The sequence below is a fragment of the Cetorhinus maximus genome, chromosome 11, assembly GCF_964194155.1.
Source record: "Cetorhinus maximus chromosome 11, sCetMax3.hap1.1, whole genome shotgun sequence".
Lineage (NCBI taxonomy): Eukaryota > Metazoa > Chordata > Chondrichthyes > Lamniformes > Cetorhinidae > Cetorhinus > Cetorhinus maximus.
Window position 1 is genome coordinate 29,524,197 of NC_135889.1, and position 18,817 is coordinate 29,543,013.

The 18,817-nt window shown below is 44.9% G+C and overlaps 1 protein-coding gene across 1 annotated transcript in view; it reads right to left on the reverse strand.

Moving 5' to 3' along the window:
* unc80 (unc-80 homolog (C. elegans)) overlaps positions 1 to 18,817 on the reverse strand; it is a 535,199-nt gene that overhangs the window by 363,778 nt on the left and 152,604 nt on the right. Inside the window, exon 17 of the mRNA XM_078551715.1 lies at positions 4,212 to 4,375. Coding sequence (XP_078407841.1) covers positions 4,212 to 4,375 — 164 coding nt within the window. The remainder of the gene's footprint in view (positions 1 to 4,211; positions 4,376 to 18,817) is intronic.

Consider the following 18,817-nt stretch of genomic DNA (forward strand, 5'->3'; position numbering starts at 1 on the left):
TGGGGTGGTAGTTTACGAGAGCAGGGAGGTCAAGGCCGTTTTTTTGAGGAGATTGGTGATTACAGCAGGTTTGAAGGAGTATCTGAGGAGATGGAGCTGTTAATAATATCAGCTAACATGTGGGACAAGAAGAGAATTTGTGTGGTCAAAAATTTTGTGGGAATAGGGTAGAAGAAATCGAAGGTGGGTCTCATTGGACAAGCTAAACTTGGAGAGGACATGAAAGGAGATAAAAGAGAAACTAGAGGAATATGTGCATTCAGAGCTAGGGCAGGGGAAAGTTGGCCTCATGGGCTAGAGGAAGGGAGGGAAGTGGCAGAGGCAGATGAACAATTGGTCTCCATCTTACTGTTAAAGAAGTCCATGAGCACCTTGCACTTTTGTTGAAGGCGATAGTGGAAGAGGTATGGGAGAGGGATTTTGAAAGATGGTTTATGGTGGAGAAGAAAATGTAGAACTATCTTGCATTTCAGGATGATCCTGGAAAGTTGAGCAGTTTTGGGAGAGAAAAGCAGAAGCCAGTAGTTATCCAGCCAGATCTGGTGGTTGTCCACCGTATCTGTTCAAGTCTGCCTCCCTTGGACTTAAGGGAGTTGACATGAAGGCTGTATCAGGGGAAATGACCAGTGTAAGGGAGAGTAATGATTTTTATGGAAACAAAGGAATCAACAGTGGAGGTGAGGATGTGGCTGAGCAGATCGGTAGCTGCAAAAATGTCATGGTGAATGGGGGTCCAAAGGATAAACAGCTAAGATTTTAAACATGCTGTAATGACTTGGTGGGAACAGGGTTTTCCAGGGGTGGGTGCAATGGGAAGTGCAGGTGTGAGGGAGGAAGGGGATGTGGATGGAGAGACATATAAGGAAGTGATCAAAATGGCCTTATCTCTGATTGACATGATAGGAGTAGAAGGGTATGTGAAGTGGAAAGGCCAAACGGATAGCTCTGAATAAGGGTAGGGAAGCTAATGTGGAGGGAGATTCTTATTGAGGATCAGGGGACAGTGAACTTTGTCAGGTGAAAAAACTCCGAGGACAGGAAGTTGCTTAGCGTGGAGGCTGCAGGGGGAAAGCAGTAAAGATATCTTGGTGAGAAACTTGATTTGGTACTTCCTTAAATAAGTGAAGAGACGAGTGGAATAAGGTGATATGCTCAAAGAGGGTGTGAGATAAGTAAGGGATGGACTAAAGTGTTATTGGTTATAAGGACTAAACTGCAACTGCTGCAGATTAGGTGGAGCAAATGCAAAAAAGTGTAGCCTGGAAGGAAAGCTTTATTTAGGGAAGGTGTCATTACCCCTCAGCCAGGTTCCTGCCAAGGGTGTTAATGCTGTCATCCACAATAAGATCAAGGGTGGCAAGGCCCTTACTCATAATCAACAGACATCCTGGTTGGAGGGGGGTGGGAGATGTGACGAATCCACTAGCAGAGTCCACAAGCTACAGACCAACGATTAGCTGGATGAATGGCAAAACAATCTTGAGGGGTTGAATGGTCTATTCCTGTGCCTATGGCCCAGAATTTGTTCCAATGGCATTGTTGGCAATGAACACCATAAGTTAGACCATTTGTGTTTCCTGATCCTCAAATCAGAAATTGCTGATGAATTGACTAGAACAAGCTGTAGTGAACATAATTGTGAAACAGAAACAGTGTAGCCAATGTACTCAGTATCTTTAAGTCCTGATCATAATATACCTTATGAAGGTGCTTACTGGTGACAGATTATTAGTTATCTCCTCTCAAGTTTATTTACCTAAATTACCACAAAGGTTTTTAAGGTTCATTTCATTTTTTAAGGTAAAATCCCTGTTAGAAGCCATAACCCTGATTTTTGCTCCCGGGCCGGTGCTAGAGACGGAAGAATTCCAGGCTCTGCAAACTGACCTTTAAAAATGGTCGCCCGCAGTTCTGATTTTCGTTCCAGTTTGGGGTGTTGGGGGTGGGGTGGGGGGAGAAACAGTTGGGCCCACTGCCCCCGGAACAGCTGGGTGCTGTGTGCAGAGGCAGGCTGGGTGGAAGGCCTGCCTCTGTGCTCTGGCACTTTGTTGACTTCAATTAAAAAAGTACAAAACAAAAAATAGTCCTCCACAACTCATCCCTCACCTTCCCACACACTCCACATGCCGCAGTAATAGTAACCTATGCTAACTCATGTCCCCCACCCATCTCCCCATGGCCCCTTGTACACCCTCTGCCAACCCATGCTCCTCAAACCCACTCCTATGACTCCTCATAACCCCAATGCCAACCCATGCACATCAGCCCACCCCCCATGGTCACTTATACCCCATGCCAACCCATGCCCATCCACCCACACCCATGTCTCCTCATACCCCCTTTGCCCCCCATCTCCTCATGGCCCTTTACAGTCCCTATGCCAACTTAGTGCCAGCTCATGCCAACCTACTCACTCACCCTTTGCCCTTACCCATGCATACCAACTCATAGTTCTCTGACAGCTTTGATAGTTCTTTGACAGCTTGACAGTCCTTTGACAGCTTTGACTGTTTCAATGTGTTTATGCACTTATTTACACACGATCAGGTTTACTTTTAACATTCCCAAAGGGTGCCCTACCTCTCCCAAAGGTTGCCTTATCCTCTCCCAAAGGGTGCCTTATCCTCTCCCAAATATGTCCCAGGACCATATCCAAAGTGGGACCTTACCTCTCTTCAAAGGGGTACCCTGGCTATCTAAATGACCTGCTCTTACCTGGTCTAATCTGCACATGCTGGGTTTCACACTCCTGGCCTCCCAAAATACCACTTGAGTGGAGGCAGCTGGTGATTTAAATGGCCATATGTGCGAACCCCGGCCCAACTCCAGTCTCACCCTTGTGAAAATAGGAAGATCCTCTCCATTGTGGTGAAAATCTGGGCCCATGTGTAACAGGACATGCAAATGCAGACATATCCCAATGAAATTCTAAATAAATTGATCTATCTTTCAATAGGTATTTAAGTGTTACATGTAGATTTCACTATTCAGTTAACAAATAAGACAGAGATAGTTAAGGAAATATATAAACACTCTGTCCTGCCATTCATTATTCTGTTATATATTATTGACGCTACAATTAGCTTCCTGAGGGAGACACTATATGTTATTCCATTTGAGAACCAGATTTTCTGTTTAGTTGCATATAGATACAGCACTGCAAAGTCAGGAATGCAACTGTACACTGTGAATCAATTCAATTCCATGTTTCTGTGAATTGGCTTGAGGATATCAATAAGGGAATAATTAAAAATTGGTGTATGCATAGTGGATGATCTAACTGTACAATTTCTTTATTATGATCGTAATAATCAGGCACAAAATCAAAGCAGTAATGGGGAATACTCCACTACACTAATGCTCATTATGATGGGAATCATTACAATGCCAAATGATGTAACTCAATAAGAGTGCTTTTATCAATGATTTATAGGCGGCTAAGTTGATCTCTATACTCCTGCAGGCAGTAGTGTTAACTGTGATTTGATTTTTGAGAATAAGTTTGAGGATTCTCTTCCAATTTATCTTATTTCTACCGCATGGATAATGAAGCGTCAAAAGCAACCATTTAAAATAAATAAATCACATTGCTACCAGGTCTCCAGTGCCATTAGTTTTCAGTCCAAGTGGCAGTGGCTTAAATCCAACAATTCACAGTCACCGTTGGTTTTAACGGAGCAGAGTGACACAAAAGTCCCTGGAGATTATGAACTGATCTAAGTAATGATATAGGCCGCCCATGCCACAATTTCCTGAAAAATCTATTCTAGTATAATGGCATAAGCCATAGGTGCAGCACTAGTATTACACACATTTTCAGCATATTTCATATCTATGTTACATAATGCCACTTTCAGGCATGTGCCCTAGGTGTCCAGAGGGAACTCTAGCCTAGATGGCATGGAGATCATATTCTGCACAGAATGAATGTGCACACACTTCATGTCATATGCATTCCCACAGCACCCATGTTCCACCTATTCCACCTGTAAAATAGGTGCTGTGCAATCGTGTTTCTAGACCATTGGAATAATGCTGGCATCATTGTGATAATCATGATGCACAGAACCTCTCACCCTTCTCTCTCTCTCATAGAAACAAGAACTGTGAAGTATTTTTATGCTTCTTCAAATTATAACTGCACTATTAGTCACAAAAAATATAGTCACAATAAAAAAATCAATTACATTGAAGCCATAACAGCTGCATACCTTTTGCCGACTGACACTTTCTTTTCTTCAGTGTCTTCAGGTTTCTTACCAGGTGTTACCTTGTCTGCGCTATCTAGGAGAGCGCTTAGTGCCACCCTTCTAAAAACATTCCCATGAGCCTCTTTGATGAATTGAATAAGTTGACGAATGTCACAATAAAGTCCCTGAAGGAAAGAATGTATATAAACACAGTTTATAACAAAATGTTGAGGATTCACTCATGCAAAATTAGCTGATTGCAGTCATCCATTTGCCTTTTAGGTTTAAAATAAAAATTAATAAACCACCTGTAAAAGGTCTCCTAATATAAAAGTTTTTCAATTATAGTTGTTTTTAGTCATTGTTCTAACCATGATAATTAGCAGTTCCCTTCTGCTGGAAATAATTTTTCTTATGCCCTGTGACATTATTTGTTTTCTATGTACATAATACATTAATATAGCCAAAAGCAAAAGGTAAATGCCAAAGGTGAGTCATAAGATTACAATTTAAACAGTTGGCTAAAATGACTGCAGTGTGGCGCATTTGCATGTACTGGAAGCTACATATATTAATACACGGGGCCCTCTTCTTTGCAGACAGAAAGAACATGTACACACATTGCGCCTGTTTCAGCTAAGCAAAAAAGTGATAGCCATTCGCTGGTTCATTCCTCGGGGAATGCCTTTACCAATCAGAGTCAAGCTGCCTATTTTAAATTTCAAACAATGCTTGACAGTTAGTTAACTGTCAGTCACCATTAACTGGTGCATTCTCCATGGCAACGCCTCTACCAATCAGAATTCGCTTGTCAACCAATCAGCATTTTATTCTCATACAGTATAAAGTTGTTGCTTCCCCTGACATTGGTATTCTTGTGGTTGTCCTGATGAGTGTAAGATGAAAAACTTTGACAAAATGTCTTTTTTCAGCAATACACAAAAGGTTGTGTTAAAAACAAACAGTTTCAACATCAGTTCATCATAACTTCCCAATCACAAACACTTAGGGTGCAAATTTGGGATTGGTAGTATAGTTGTTTGGGCACTATGAGTGCCCTTTGGGGGCTGAAATGCCATCTGCTGTGTGCATGCATATTTTTGAGATGACACTTGCTGGATTGCATATGGGCAGGCCCATTAGCTTGCATGCAGTGAATGACTGCCAGAAATATAGAGATGCAGATCATGATGTCAATTAGCATGTTGTCAGTGGTTTCAGTTTGGAACTAAGTAATGCCTTCAGTGTTCAGCAGCAGGAAGAGTCCTCTCAACCACCTCCCCTAACCCCACCAATACTATTTAAAGGGGTCAGCAGCTATTTATAGGTTAGTTGTTGGTGGCTTTCTTCTAGCTGTTGCATTGATTCTATGAGTGCTTGGTGGTTTCTGTAGTTGTTCAAAGTTGCAAATGTCTAGCAGGAGTGGTGTTGCAAATGATGCAGTTTTTACTGACTTCAGGGTTTCTGCACAAACCAGTTGATCGAATACATGGATGTACCAGTAGGCATTCCCCTAGGAATACAGCATGTCTTGGGAAATAAACAGAGGACATATAGAGTAGGACATGCTACTGGAAGAGGGAGGAGAGAGTCGAAGAAGGGGTCACGGCAGGAAACCATATCCGCCTATGGTGATCAGGGAGCATTCCTCCTACCTGAACCTCCGTGAGGAAGAATGACCAGAACATTCTGCTCCAGGACCAGGCCCTGTGGCGGGGGCTGGAAGTTGGAGTGACTTCTGCTGTAGAGCAGGGCTGGCGGGCATGCCAAATCATGTATTGTTCTCGTCATTAATTATGTAGCCTCAAGGTTCATGTCTAGTCTCATGGCAGGGTGGGCAGGAAGTCACACACGCCGCCATCATATTTAAAAAGGCACCCGGACAGCCATTCATTCATCATGTCAGGACTTTAGGAGACAAAATGTCAATGAGAAGGCAGCAAGTTCCATCTCCACACTTCAGCGATGCCTCCCTGGAGAATCTAATCCAGGCCAAGCATGGCAGGACGTCTTTTTTCAAAGGGATGGCAGCAGGAAGCCCAGCCATCTGACTATGGCAGCCTGGGAGGAGGTTGCCAAGGTGGTCAGCGCTGGCGGAGTCCAAAAGAGGACAGCCCAGCAGTGCAGGAAATGGATGAACGATCTTTTCTGCATTGCTCGTCTCAGTGAACCTTCTACTTGCTGCAAACTCACATCACCACTCATTTTGTGATTCTTTCATGGGACGTGGGTGTCACTGGCAAGGCCAGCACTTTTGTTGCGCATCTCTAAATGCCCTTCAGAAAGTGATGGGATGCTGCCTTATTGAACCGTTGCAGTCCATGTGGGGTGCTGACAGGGAGGCAACGGCAGGATTTTAACGCAGCCACAGTGAAGACACAGGCATGGGGTGTGGAGTAGAGGGCAACTTGCAGGTGGTGCTGTTCCCATGCATCTGCTGCCCTTGTCCTTGTAGCTGGTATAGGTCACAGGTTTGGAAGCTGCTGTTGAAGGAGCCTGGGTGATTTGCTACAGTGCATCTTGTACCAGTGTGCATCAGTGGTGGAGGGAGTGAATATTGAGGGTGGTGGACAGGGTGTCAATCAAGCGGGATGCTTGGTCCTGTACGGTGACGAGCTTCTTGAATGTTTACATAGCTGCACTCATCCAGGCAAGTGGAGAGTATTCCATCGTGCTCCTGACTTGTGCCTTGAACATGTTGGTGTACCTTTGGGGAGGCAGGAGGTCAGTTATTAGCCACAGAATTAACAGCCTATGATCTGCTCTTTCATCAAACATACTCACAATCCATCCATATGTCTCTGTGCAGGAGAAGATAGCCCATAACACGAGGGAGAGAGAGGAGGTGGGATGCCTGAGCTCACAGCCCTCACTCAATTTGAGCAGCAGGCTGCTGAGCTGGCAGGGGAGAATAGAGACCGTGCCTATGCTGAGGGCGAGGTTGGCCTCTCTCAAGAATCTAGTGAGGAAGCACGCATTATTCCGAGAACTTCGGAAAATCAATGTGATTGAGGCATACAATGTTTCAGCCAGCCTAGAGAGTCAGTCATTCTCTCTTTTCTCCATTCTAGATGCCAGTAGGAAGAGGGGGAGCCCAGCCTCCATCCAGCCCCCTGGAGATCTCAAAGGAAGATGACAAAGACTTCACACCTGTAGAGCCATCACAGTGTTCACCTGCGCTCTCCACCAGCCCAGAGACACATACCTCGGTGGGTCACATATCTAGTTTAGGCTCGTGGTCACATTCTGGTGGTCATTTCACAGCCAAGGTCTCTGGCACTTAGAGGACTGCTAGAGAAGAGGCCCCCCCTGCTAAGTCAGTGTCAGATGACGAGCTTCTGGAAGCGGCCCTAGAAAAGATGCTGGAGAATCAAAGAGATGCACGGGAAATTCAGTCAGATCTATCAGAAGTCCTCAACGGAGTGGAATGAAAGATAGAGGAGTGTGTCCACGTGCTCTCTGATGTCGTGGCTCTGGCATGTGAGCGCATGGAAGCCTCCATGGGACGGGTGGCAGACGCCATGGAGACCCAGGTCCAGCAGGTTCTGCCGGGTGTGGGCTCAGACCTGCATTATATTGTTCTAGCTCTGAGTGCATTAGAGCAGTGGCTAGGTGAAAGGGGGGGGGGCGGGGCACCTTGACCTCCCTCCAGGTGCCTCTTCTCTTGAGTGGGTCAGGGAGGAGCCTTTGGACACCCAAAGGGAGGAGAAGCGTCAGGAAGATACCCCGGGGGCATCCATCCAGGACATGTTAAGGTGTCCAACCATTTCCAATCCTCTCTGCCTGTGACCCCATCAGCTCCAGCTGCTCAGGCCATGGAGGGTGCACTTGCCCTTGAGCAGGAGACCCAAACAAAGCCGGGGCCCTCTAGGCCTCGGGCCTCCAGAGGACACCCGCCAGAGTCAACATAGGACAAGAGGGCATAGTGGTCAGCAGACTGCCTCCACCTCTGCTGCAGATGTTGGGAACATACGCAGGCGATGTGGTAGAGTTAGAAAAATTAAGAAGTTTTGAATGAGCACTGGTTGCTTGGGTGTATCTTTATTATATACAGCTCTGGCATTTATAAATATAGGTTAGCTTGCACTGATTGGAAGTCTCCTGGATTCATTCTTGTTGTTAGTTGTAATGGTCGTGCGCACTCCACCTCGTGCAGGTGAAGGACATCATTGGGGACCAAGGATGGGTCTTCCTCCCACTAATACATGCCTGTGCATGGAGACATTCCTCTCTGACAAGGGTGCTGAGAGCAATGTGTGAAAATCCTCTCACTCACACTATTCTGCTTGCCTCCACCGCCCTTGAGACTCTTATAGAGAGACCTTTGTCTTGTCATAATAAAAAGACAAACCACATGAGCCCTTGTCAGGCAGGACAATTCTTCCAGGAGGATGAAGACTTTTCAGTTGTGAGTTGGCTGCCATTCACCTGCATGTCCCTTGAGGCATCCACCTCCCTCCCTCCCTTCTTCCCTAGCTCTGAATGGAGCCTATGACAAATGGATCAGAATGAATGGCAACTCTACACCTTGCTGCGATCTCGTAATGAGAACCCTCTGGGCCAGATCTGCTGCTGTGTGGGGTTCAGCAGACAGTGTGAATTTCAAAATCACAATGTTCTCATACAGTCTCCACATGATTATTAAGGTTTCCCTTTAGATGTCCAGTTGTGCTGACCTTTAGCTCCACCTACCTGAGAAGACCCTCCTCCCACCTCGATGTTGTGCAGTTGGACATCAAGGGCATTGCCCTTCTGGAGAGTTGCCTGTGTCTCAGAATGGTGCATGTAATGTTTGAGACCGTTTCCACCAACTTTTACCCTGTCCTGTCACCCACCAACATCACCCCTCAACGTCCTCCCCCATCACCACTGACCCCTACAATGTGACTTCCACTCTCTCCTTGGAAACCCTTGAACCTCCTTCCATCACCCTGGACCCTATCACTGTCAACTTGGACATGCCTTCCCATCCTGCTGAATCGACACCAGTCACCATGCCTTTGCCCACCCTGATCCTGTCCACTCTTGTAATCCATGCCACCACTCTTGTCCCCCGCAATGACCCATAGAACCATAGAAAGGTTATGGCACAGAAAGGGGCCAGTCAGCCCATTGTGGCTGCGACGGCCAAAAAAGACCCTCCAGATGAAAACTACTCCCGCCATACGCAGATCCTGACCCTACCACTCTACTGTATCCCACATCCACCTCTCACAGTGACCGCCCCTTCCCAGAAGGGAAAATCAGTAAAAACTGGGAATTTAGCATACTGGTCCGAACTGGTCTTGTAAACCTTAAAATGGAACACCAGTAAAAACTAGGAATTTAGAATAGTGGTCCAAACTGTTTTTTCCTTCTAGGTTCCTACCATTAGTACCCTCAGCTCTCCTCCCAGGATTCCAAAGTTGGCTCGACTGACCCATCTGAAACACTCTGTCACCCACCACCCCTTCCCTGCTCACTCTCCCCCTTCCCCTCAAGCCTTCCTTCCTCCCTTCCCCTTCATGCTTTTCTTCCCTCTCCTTTCCTTTCATGCCTTTCTTCCGCCCTCACTCCACCCACATTCCACTTCATGTCTTCCACTCACGCACCCTTCGTAGCTTGCACTCACCGCACCACCTCTGCATGTCTCCTGCGCACATCATCTCTTGCGGTTCTCTCCAGCGGTGGAGGTAGTGTCGGCTGGCTGGTAAGTCCTGAAAATCTCTTGCTGGGTGCATGCCATGTATGTGAAGTCGCATAACTGAATGGCATAAATTCATGCTGGAGGGGCGTAAGATTTGATGGGGGGGCGGCGGGATGGGGCACAAGATTCTGGTCTGTTGGGGCTTTAATGAGCATATACGAGATGCAAAATGCGTTCCTGATGATCTTCAGCAAGAAAGTCTACCCACCATCAACCCACCATGAAAATCGGGAGAGGAAGATCCCGACCTCATTTCCTGACGTTGGGAAACCAATTTTTTACATCCCGTCATATCTTCCACCCCTGCCTGCCTGTTATAATCTGAGATGTAAAAGACCTTTAAGACAAGTATTGTAATGTAAGGTCACATGATCTTATTGTCCAATAGCAGAGTAGCGTGGGCTACCTCTATGTGGGAGAGTCTTGAGTTAGTCACTGATGAGTGAAGACAGAGTTTTATGTTGTGAGCACACAAGTATAGTTGTAGAGTTAGTCTGTAAATAAACACCATGTGTTTATTCTAACAATGACCTCCTGATGTTCTCTGTCGCTGTACAAGCTCGGTCACCCCAACCAAAGCATGCAACCCAGATCCTTTAGCCCCAGCAAACCAAGGTCACTGGATCCAACAAAGTGGCGAGGGGAGTAAAAGCACGAAAAAAACGAGGTAAAAAGCACAAAAAACGAAGGAAACCAGATGAACCGAAATCTGGCTGTACCTCACACAGTAGTTATAAATTAAAGAAAATTTCCTTCTGAGCATCAAATTAATTCCCTAAGAGATGCCGCAATTTGGAAGAGTAGAGCTATTTGATCCAACCTCAGATGACTGGTCTCACTTATGTTCTTCCAGGCGAGCGACATTGCGGGGGAGGAGAAGAGGCGCGCGATCCTTCTGTCCATGTGTGGGAGTAAGACATACAGATTAATTCGGAATCTGTTGGCACCCAGTGCCCCAGACTCCAAAAGTTTTAATGATTTCGTGAACCTCGTAAAGAATCATTACCAGCCCAAGCCATCGGTGACCGCGCAAAGGTTTAGACAGTTGCTTCTTATGTGGCGAGTCTGAAGCAATGAACCGAATACTGCGAGTTCAGTACATCTATGAATGATATGCTTAGAGATCAGTTGGTGTGTGGTATAAATGAAAATGCTATTCAGAGGACATTGTTAGCTGAAACAAATCTCGATTTTCCGAAGGTGTTAGAAATCGCTCATGCAATGGTAGGTGCAGCGCGAGACTCAGAAGCCATTCGAGGAGTGCAAAATGGCACTATCCTCCATGCTGGGTAGGGAGCTTTAACCAAAAAGAGCACAAAAGTGCAGAGCTTTGTTCCGAAACGGGAAGCATCCACCGCTAGCAGACAGATTAAAAAGGAAAACTCAGCAACAAAAGCATGGCATCATAGTAAAAGGGATGGAAGTAGACAGCCCTGTAATGAAACACAATTTCAAAAGATCGAGTGTTTCTTCTGCCATCGCTATGAGAAATCATAAAGATAGAATCAGGCAGGCTGTCAGACAAAGGCAAAAACCCAATGAGATAAACAGCATTGAAAAGCCTGAAGTAATAGATACTGATATCTACATGCTATATAATTTAAAGATAGGAAGCACGGAGTCTCTCTATGTAACCATGAAAGTGAATGAGAAGCCTATCCGAATGGAGGTGGATACTGGTGCAGCAACTACGGTGATCGGAGAGCATACCTTTCAATACTTGAATTATGGAGAACGTAAGCTGAATTTAGAAGAAACTGTTGAAAAATTAAAGACTTACACAGGAGAAAACATACAAGTCAAGGGCATATGTAAAGTCACAGTAAACTATGAAGGTCAAACAGTGAGATTACCCTTGATGGTAGTAGCAGGCGAGGGACCTAGTCTCCTCGGATGAAACTGGCTAAAATAAATTAACTTGGAATGGAATGAAATCTTCCAACTAAAAACTAATGGGCTTTCACAGCTACTACAGAAATATGCCTCAGTTTTCAAGGAGGAACTTGGAAAAATTGAAGGACTACAAGCAAAAATTCATGTAGATCCAGAGGCAACACCAAGATTCATGAAGGCAAGACCAGTACCTTATGCAATACGGGAAAGGTAGACACAGAACTAGACAGATTAGAAAAACTGGGAATGATTCAACAAGTACAATTTTCAGTGGGCAGATCCAATTGTACCTGTTCTCAAACCTGAAAGCATTAGAATATGTGGGGACTATACATTAACAGTTAACAAAGTGACAAAATTGAAAAGACACCCCATATCTAAAATTGAAGATTTATAATCTAAATTGGCAGGCAGGAAAGGCTTACACGAAGTTAGATTTGAGTCACACGTACCAGCAATTTGGAATTAAACAGGCATCCCAAAAGTTTGTCACCATAAATACACATAAGGGATTGTATCAATACACCCATTTACCATTTATCTTCTGCTTGTGCCATATTTCAAAGAACCATGGAAAGTTTGTTACAGGGATTGCCCCATGTTGTAATTTATTTGGATCACATTCTCGTGACTGGACTCGCTGAAAATGAACCTTTGATGAACCTGGAGGAAGTTCTGAAATATTTTTCGCAGGTTGGAGTGAGATTGAGAAAGGAAAAGTGGATATTCCAGGCAAAAGAGGTAACTTATCTAGGTCACGTCGATTCAAAGGCCTACATCCAATCAAAGAAAAAGTGAAAGTAATTAAAGAAGCCCCAGAACCAGAGAATACATACGAATTGAAATCATTTTTGGGGATGATTAACTACTATGAACACTTCTTGCCTAATTTACAGACAGAACTGGCACTATTATATTGTTTGCTCAAGAAAAATAAGAGATGGTCATGGCAAACACTGCAAGAAGAAGCTTTCACAAAAGTGAAAAAGTTATTACAGTCATCTACACTTCCAGTACATTTTGATCCAAAGAAAGAGTTGATATTAACGTGTGATGCATTAGCTTATGGAGTTGGAACAGTGTTTTCCAATCAAATGGATGATGGATCAGAACGACCTATAGGTTAAGTGATGAGAATTCTTAGTACTGCAGAGAAAAAGTACTCACAAATTGAAAAAGAAGGCCTGGCAATAATTTTTGGTGTTAAAAAGTTTCATCAATATGTGCAGGGTCGTCATTTTACTAGCATAACAGACCACAAGCCATTATTAGGACTATTCAGTGAAGACAAGGCTATACCCCCATGGCCTCGGCAAGAGTACAAAGATGGGCATTGATCTTGGCAGCATATGAGTATACTTTTATTCATAAACCCGGAAGTCAAATTGCAAATGCAAATGCACTCAATCGTTTACCCTTGCAAGTAAAAGATGAGGATGTTCCAATTCCTCAGGAATACATCTTGTTATTGAACTTCCTGGACTCATCACCAATATGTGCTGAACAAATTAAAGAGTGGAAGATCTTATCCAAAGTGAGAAATCAAGTTCTTTCTAGTTGGTCAAAAACACAAGAATCTGAAAAATGAAACCGTATTTCCAGAGAAGATACGAGATAACCAGCCAAGAAGGTATATTATTGTGGGGAGCTTGTGTAATTGTTCCTCCGAAAGGACGAAAACCATTGTTATCTGAACTACACAGTGCACATCCCAGAATTTTAAAAAATGAAGGCAATAGCACCTAGCTACATGTGGTGGCCGGGAATGGCTGGAGAAATAGAAAACCTAGTAACAAGTTGTATGCAGTGTCAACAAGTACAAAAATTACCTGCAACAGCCCCATTACACCCTTGGGAATGGCCGAGAAGACCATGGGTACGAATACACATCGATTATGTAGGACCTTTTATGGGAACAATGTTTTTCCTTATCATTGACAAGCATTCAAAATGAATGGATATATACCAAGTAAGGGCACCAACATCTTCAGCGACATTAGACAAGCTACGACAAAGCTTCGCTATGAATGGATTACCTGAAGTGCTAGTATCAGATAATGGAACAGTATTTACAGTGCTGAATTTAACCGATTTACAAGCCTCAATGGTATTGTTCATGTGAAAATGGACTTACCAAAAGAGCGGTTCAGACATTCATATCCAGTATAAAGAAATTGTCTGGAGATTTGGTAGCAACTAAATGACCACAATTTCTATTCCGCTATTGAACTACCCTTCATTGGACAACAGGTATCACACCTGCTGAACTGTTGATGAAGCGCTGTCTCCAATCAAGCCTGAGTTCAATTATGCAAAACTTGGGGGGGAGATAGAAAGAAGGCAGGAAAATCAGAAATTGGGACATGATCATCACAGTCCGGACATAACATTTAATGTAGGAGAAAAGGTATTTGTGAAAAATTTTAGAGAAGGGCCAGCATGGTTTTTCGGTGAAATAAGTGTTGTAACGGGACCTCTTTCCTACCATGTGAAAGTCGAAGATCGAAAACTAAGAAGACGTGAGGATCAATACGAAGTGGAAAGGCCAAATATCCAGAAGTGATTCCACCTGTGCTCGAGACGGAATCAACATTTCCTTTTGAAATGTCTCAACCAAGTACAAATGTATTTCAAGGGCCGACAGTACCTGAAAGAATCGAAGAAACAAATTTACAGATACCTGCTATAGAACCTGATGCTCAGACAACTTCAGTAAGAGAGACTCCAAATCAGACTTCAGAAGCTGTAGAGCTGAGACGGCCTACACGCATAAGGAAACCCCCAGAGAGACTGACTTTGTGAATAATTGAACTGTGTAAATAACTTGATATATTGAAAAATTGTAAAATGTATTTTTCAGTAAAGGGGGAGGGATGTAGTAATCTGAGGTGTAATATACCTTTAAGACAAGTATTGTATTGTAAGGTCACATGATCTTATTTTCCAATAGCAGAGTAGCGTGGGCTACCTCCATTTGGGAGAGTCTTGAGTTAGTCACTGATGAGTGAAGACAGAGTTTTATGTTGTGAGCACACAAGTATAGTTGTAGAGTTAGTTTGTAAATAAACACCATGGGCTGAATTTTGCCGTCGGCGAGCAGGGGGCGGGGCCCACTTGCTGACACGCAAAATGACGCGGGATGACTTTGGGGGGGAACCCCCGTTGTCATCCTGCCCCATTTAAATCTTCAGGAAGGCGGGCCTGCAGCAAAATCAGCTGCGGGCCCGCTGACCTGTCAATGGCCAATTGAGACCATTGACAGGATCATTAAAACAAATAAAGGACCTGCCCGTCCAACCTTAAGGTTGGCGGGCAGGCCAGGGGCCCCGGCGCGGAATAGAAAAAACATGAAACCTCATCCACCGGCGGGATGAGGTTTCATGTAGGGATTTATAAAGTTGAATAAAGTTTTAATGACATTTATTAACATGTCCCATCTCGTGTGACATTGTCACATGAGGGGGGCATCTTAAGGATTTTTTTCTTCTCTATTTTTCATGTTTATACAACTGTCAGCGATCTCCCTGAGGCAGCACTTAGCCTCAGGGAGATGTGCACGCTCGCATTTGGGGAATCCCTCCCCCACCCACACAGGCAGCACATAGCGCTTCCCGCTGGGTGTCACGCTGGGCGGGCCTTAATTGGCCCACGCACTTAAAATGGCGGCAGGGCCCGCTTCTCCGGCGGGGATCAGCTCTCTGCCCTCTGGAGATTGGGTTGGGCCCACCCCCCCCGGTAGGCAGAAAATTGTATTCTAACAACAACCTCCTGATGTTCTCTGTCTCTGTACCAACTCGGTCACCCCAAACAACCTGGATCCTTTCGCCCCAGCAAACCAAGGGCACTGGATCCAACACCGCCATGAATCCTTCTGTTGGCAGAAGGGGATGATCCTACCAAAGTGTGTGACATCTACACATCAGTAAGGATCTCCTCACTCGAACTCTCTTCCTGAAAAGCAGAGTCTTTGAATATTTTTAAGGCAGAGGTAGATAGATTCTTGGTAAACAAAGGGGTTATTGGGGGTAGGCAGGATGCAGATTTGAGGTTACTATCAGGTCAACCATGATCTTATTAAATGGCTGAGCAGGCTCGAAGGGCCGAATGGCCTACTCCTGCTCCTTTTTGCATGTTTGTAATCTGCCACCTGCTACAATCACAACTGAAAACATGAAGCAGGGCAAGGAGTGCATTGTCAATAGCTCTGAAGGTGACAGTGGCAATGAACTTTTACGCATCTGGCACCTTCCAGGCTGAAAATGGAGATATTTGCAACATCTCACAGCTTGTCATCTATTGTTATGTAAACACTGCTGTGCTCAGTTCATTGAGAGATAACTATATTTCATCCTCTCTTGAAAGAAACAGACAGAGCCAGCATGTGGCTGACTAGAATGCAGGTTTCCCCATGTTTCAAGGTACCACGCAATGCACACACATCACTTTGTCGACAATGCACGTCAGCTCTGCCCTGTACTGCAACCAAATGGAATTCTAACCCCTCATAGTCTAGCTGGTGTGTGACCATAGGCAGACAACCATGCAGGTCAATGCTTGGTGTCCTTGCAGCAGTCACGATACCTTACTTCTGTGACAGGTTGCTGTGCCAGCTGTATTTCAGCAACCATGACAAACAAATGGGTGACATGGGCAACAATGACTATCCACTGACAACCTCATTGATGACTACAGCGCACAACCTACACACATGCACATATTGCATACAATGAAAGCCAAGCTGTCACTCAAAATGCAATAGAGTAGAACACTGGCATTCTGAAACTGCCTGGACCCTCTGAAGAAGCTTTTCAATACTCAGCAGGGTGGACACCCAGATTTAATATAGGCTGCTGAATGCTGAACGCCATCATGAGGGGACAGCCTTTGCCACCAGCTATATGGCCAACAGCTCAGGAATAGGAACATGATGAGGGGAAAAGCAGCAAGAGCATGAGAAAGAGGAACAGAGGAGGCAAACTAGACAGCCCCTTTCTAGGCTCATTCGAGTGCAATACCAACAACCACAACACCAATTCCCCACTCGCCAACAGTTCTACATCTTACTTTTCCTTTGCCGCTGACCATCACACTGTTCGTTTGGCCACAATTCAAAATTAAGAGCCACCACAAAATAAAGATTTCAAGCCAAATTTATAAATGAAATAATCCGATATTGCACACAAAAGTCAACCAAATACCCTTGTGCATTCCTTTAGTGCCTGTGTTCTGTTTGTCTTTGCCTGTCCTAGTGCTCCTACACAGTGCTACTCCAGTGTCTTCAGTATGGCTGGTGGAAGGCTGCTGGCTTTCAATAATGGACACTGCAGATAGCCTTGGAGGAGTAGCTCTGGCCTAGAAGGCTCAGCTGTCGATTGCACCATTTTAGCATGGGTGGCAGCAGCCTGGGCTGGTTGGCTGACTAGCAGCAACAAGGAAACTGGCAGAATAGCAGGAGTAGTGGAAGGACAAATGGTGTCTTTCTGAGAGATTACAGCAGATTTGTGCTCTTCCCCCAGGATGGCCCCTTGACAATCTTAATACTCTGCTGGAATGCTGAACTGCTGTGCATGTGGCAAGCCCCTTCGCACAGTCATGATTGCAGGAGTCTGACCTTGCATAACTTCAGTCTGAGCTTCTACTGCAAGATTCAGACTTCTGGTGGAAGCTACTTGTGCTATCATGAAAGCTGAGACATCAGCTATCAGATATAGCATTGTGGTTGGATCTAAAAGTCTGTTGATGGAGTTGGCCATCACTTCCATGCTGGAAAGGATGGACTCCAATTCTGCACAAAGTCCTTTATCAAGGTGGTACTGGAGTCGGAGTCGTTTATGCTCCTTGACACTAATCCAAGATTTTCTGGTCAGCCTGCTAGTGCACCAAACATCTCTCTGTGCATATCCATCAATGTTCTTCTCTAGGCTGACCCATCAAAGTAGTCCTTGTGTCCTCTGCAATACAACTCATGTGCAACACTCTGGCAAGCTGTCATTTGCCATGGCTGTGGGTCATTAGAGTTTCACCATGTGAAAATCCCACCTCTATATTATCCTCTAATTTACACAGTGTCAGTATCTGAACAGGTAGTTGCAAGTGTGAAATTGAGTGCTGATGCGACTTCATCATCACTGTCTTCTTGCTGTTCTGCCACTGCCTGTCCAGTCACCCTTGGTATCTGATTGGAAGAAAACACATGGGTAAGGTTGTGGGGCAGGGAGGTGGGGAAAGTAACAGGTTCATGTTTATACCAATCTGCAGCATGTAAATTAGGAGAGAGTGCAGGACTAGAAGGAGATAGAATGTGAGAAGGAAGATTAGGTATGAGGATAGCGTCATCTTCAATGGTTTCAGCCCCACCACTAGCTACAGGCTCATCTATCCTCCTTCAGTTAGCTCCTGCTGCCTTGGGTTGTCCTGGATGAGAGAGGAAAGTGTCAGTGTGTGTTGTGTAATTTGTGTATGTGATGTGGTGGTCATGATTGAATAACTCAGTTTGTGCAAGCTGTGAGATGTGGGTATGAGGCTTGCAGCAGTGCTAACTAAGCATGTGAGATTGGGGTGGAAGATCTGAGTCCTGATTGATGGCGATTGTTGGTAGATGAGTGTGGGTGTGTGGTGCTTTGGGCAGAGGCTGAGGCTAATGGTGCAGTTGGTAGGATATGACACTTGAGGATGCATTCACTAACCTGAAGACTGAAGAGAGGCCACTGAACTTCTTGTGGAACTACATTCAGAGATCATCAGGGCTTGACTCCTGGCGTTGTTCTTCAAAGATTTCTGCTCCCACTGTGTAGGGAGGCCGGCTGGCCCCATGAAGATACAGGAAATCTCTATTTGTTTCCGCCTCCTCAATCAAAGTCTCCAGTGTAAAGTTTAAAGGCTTTGGAGCCCACTCTCTCCAATGTTCTGCTATTACTCAATCTTTCCCTGGTCAGATTCACTTCACTCCCCAGGACAGATTGCAAGCTCCTGCACCAGTCACAATGCACATCCCCTTTAAGGGGTACAGGCTAACTGTAAGCAGTGCAGACTCACTTTAAGTGGTGCT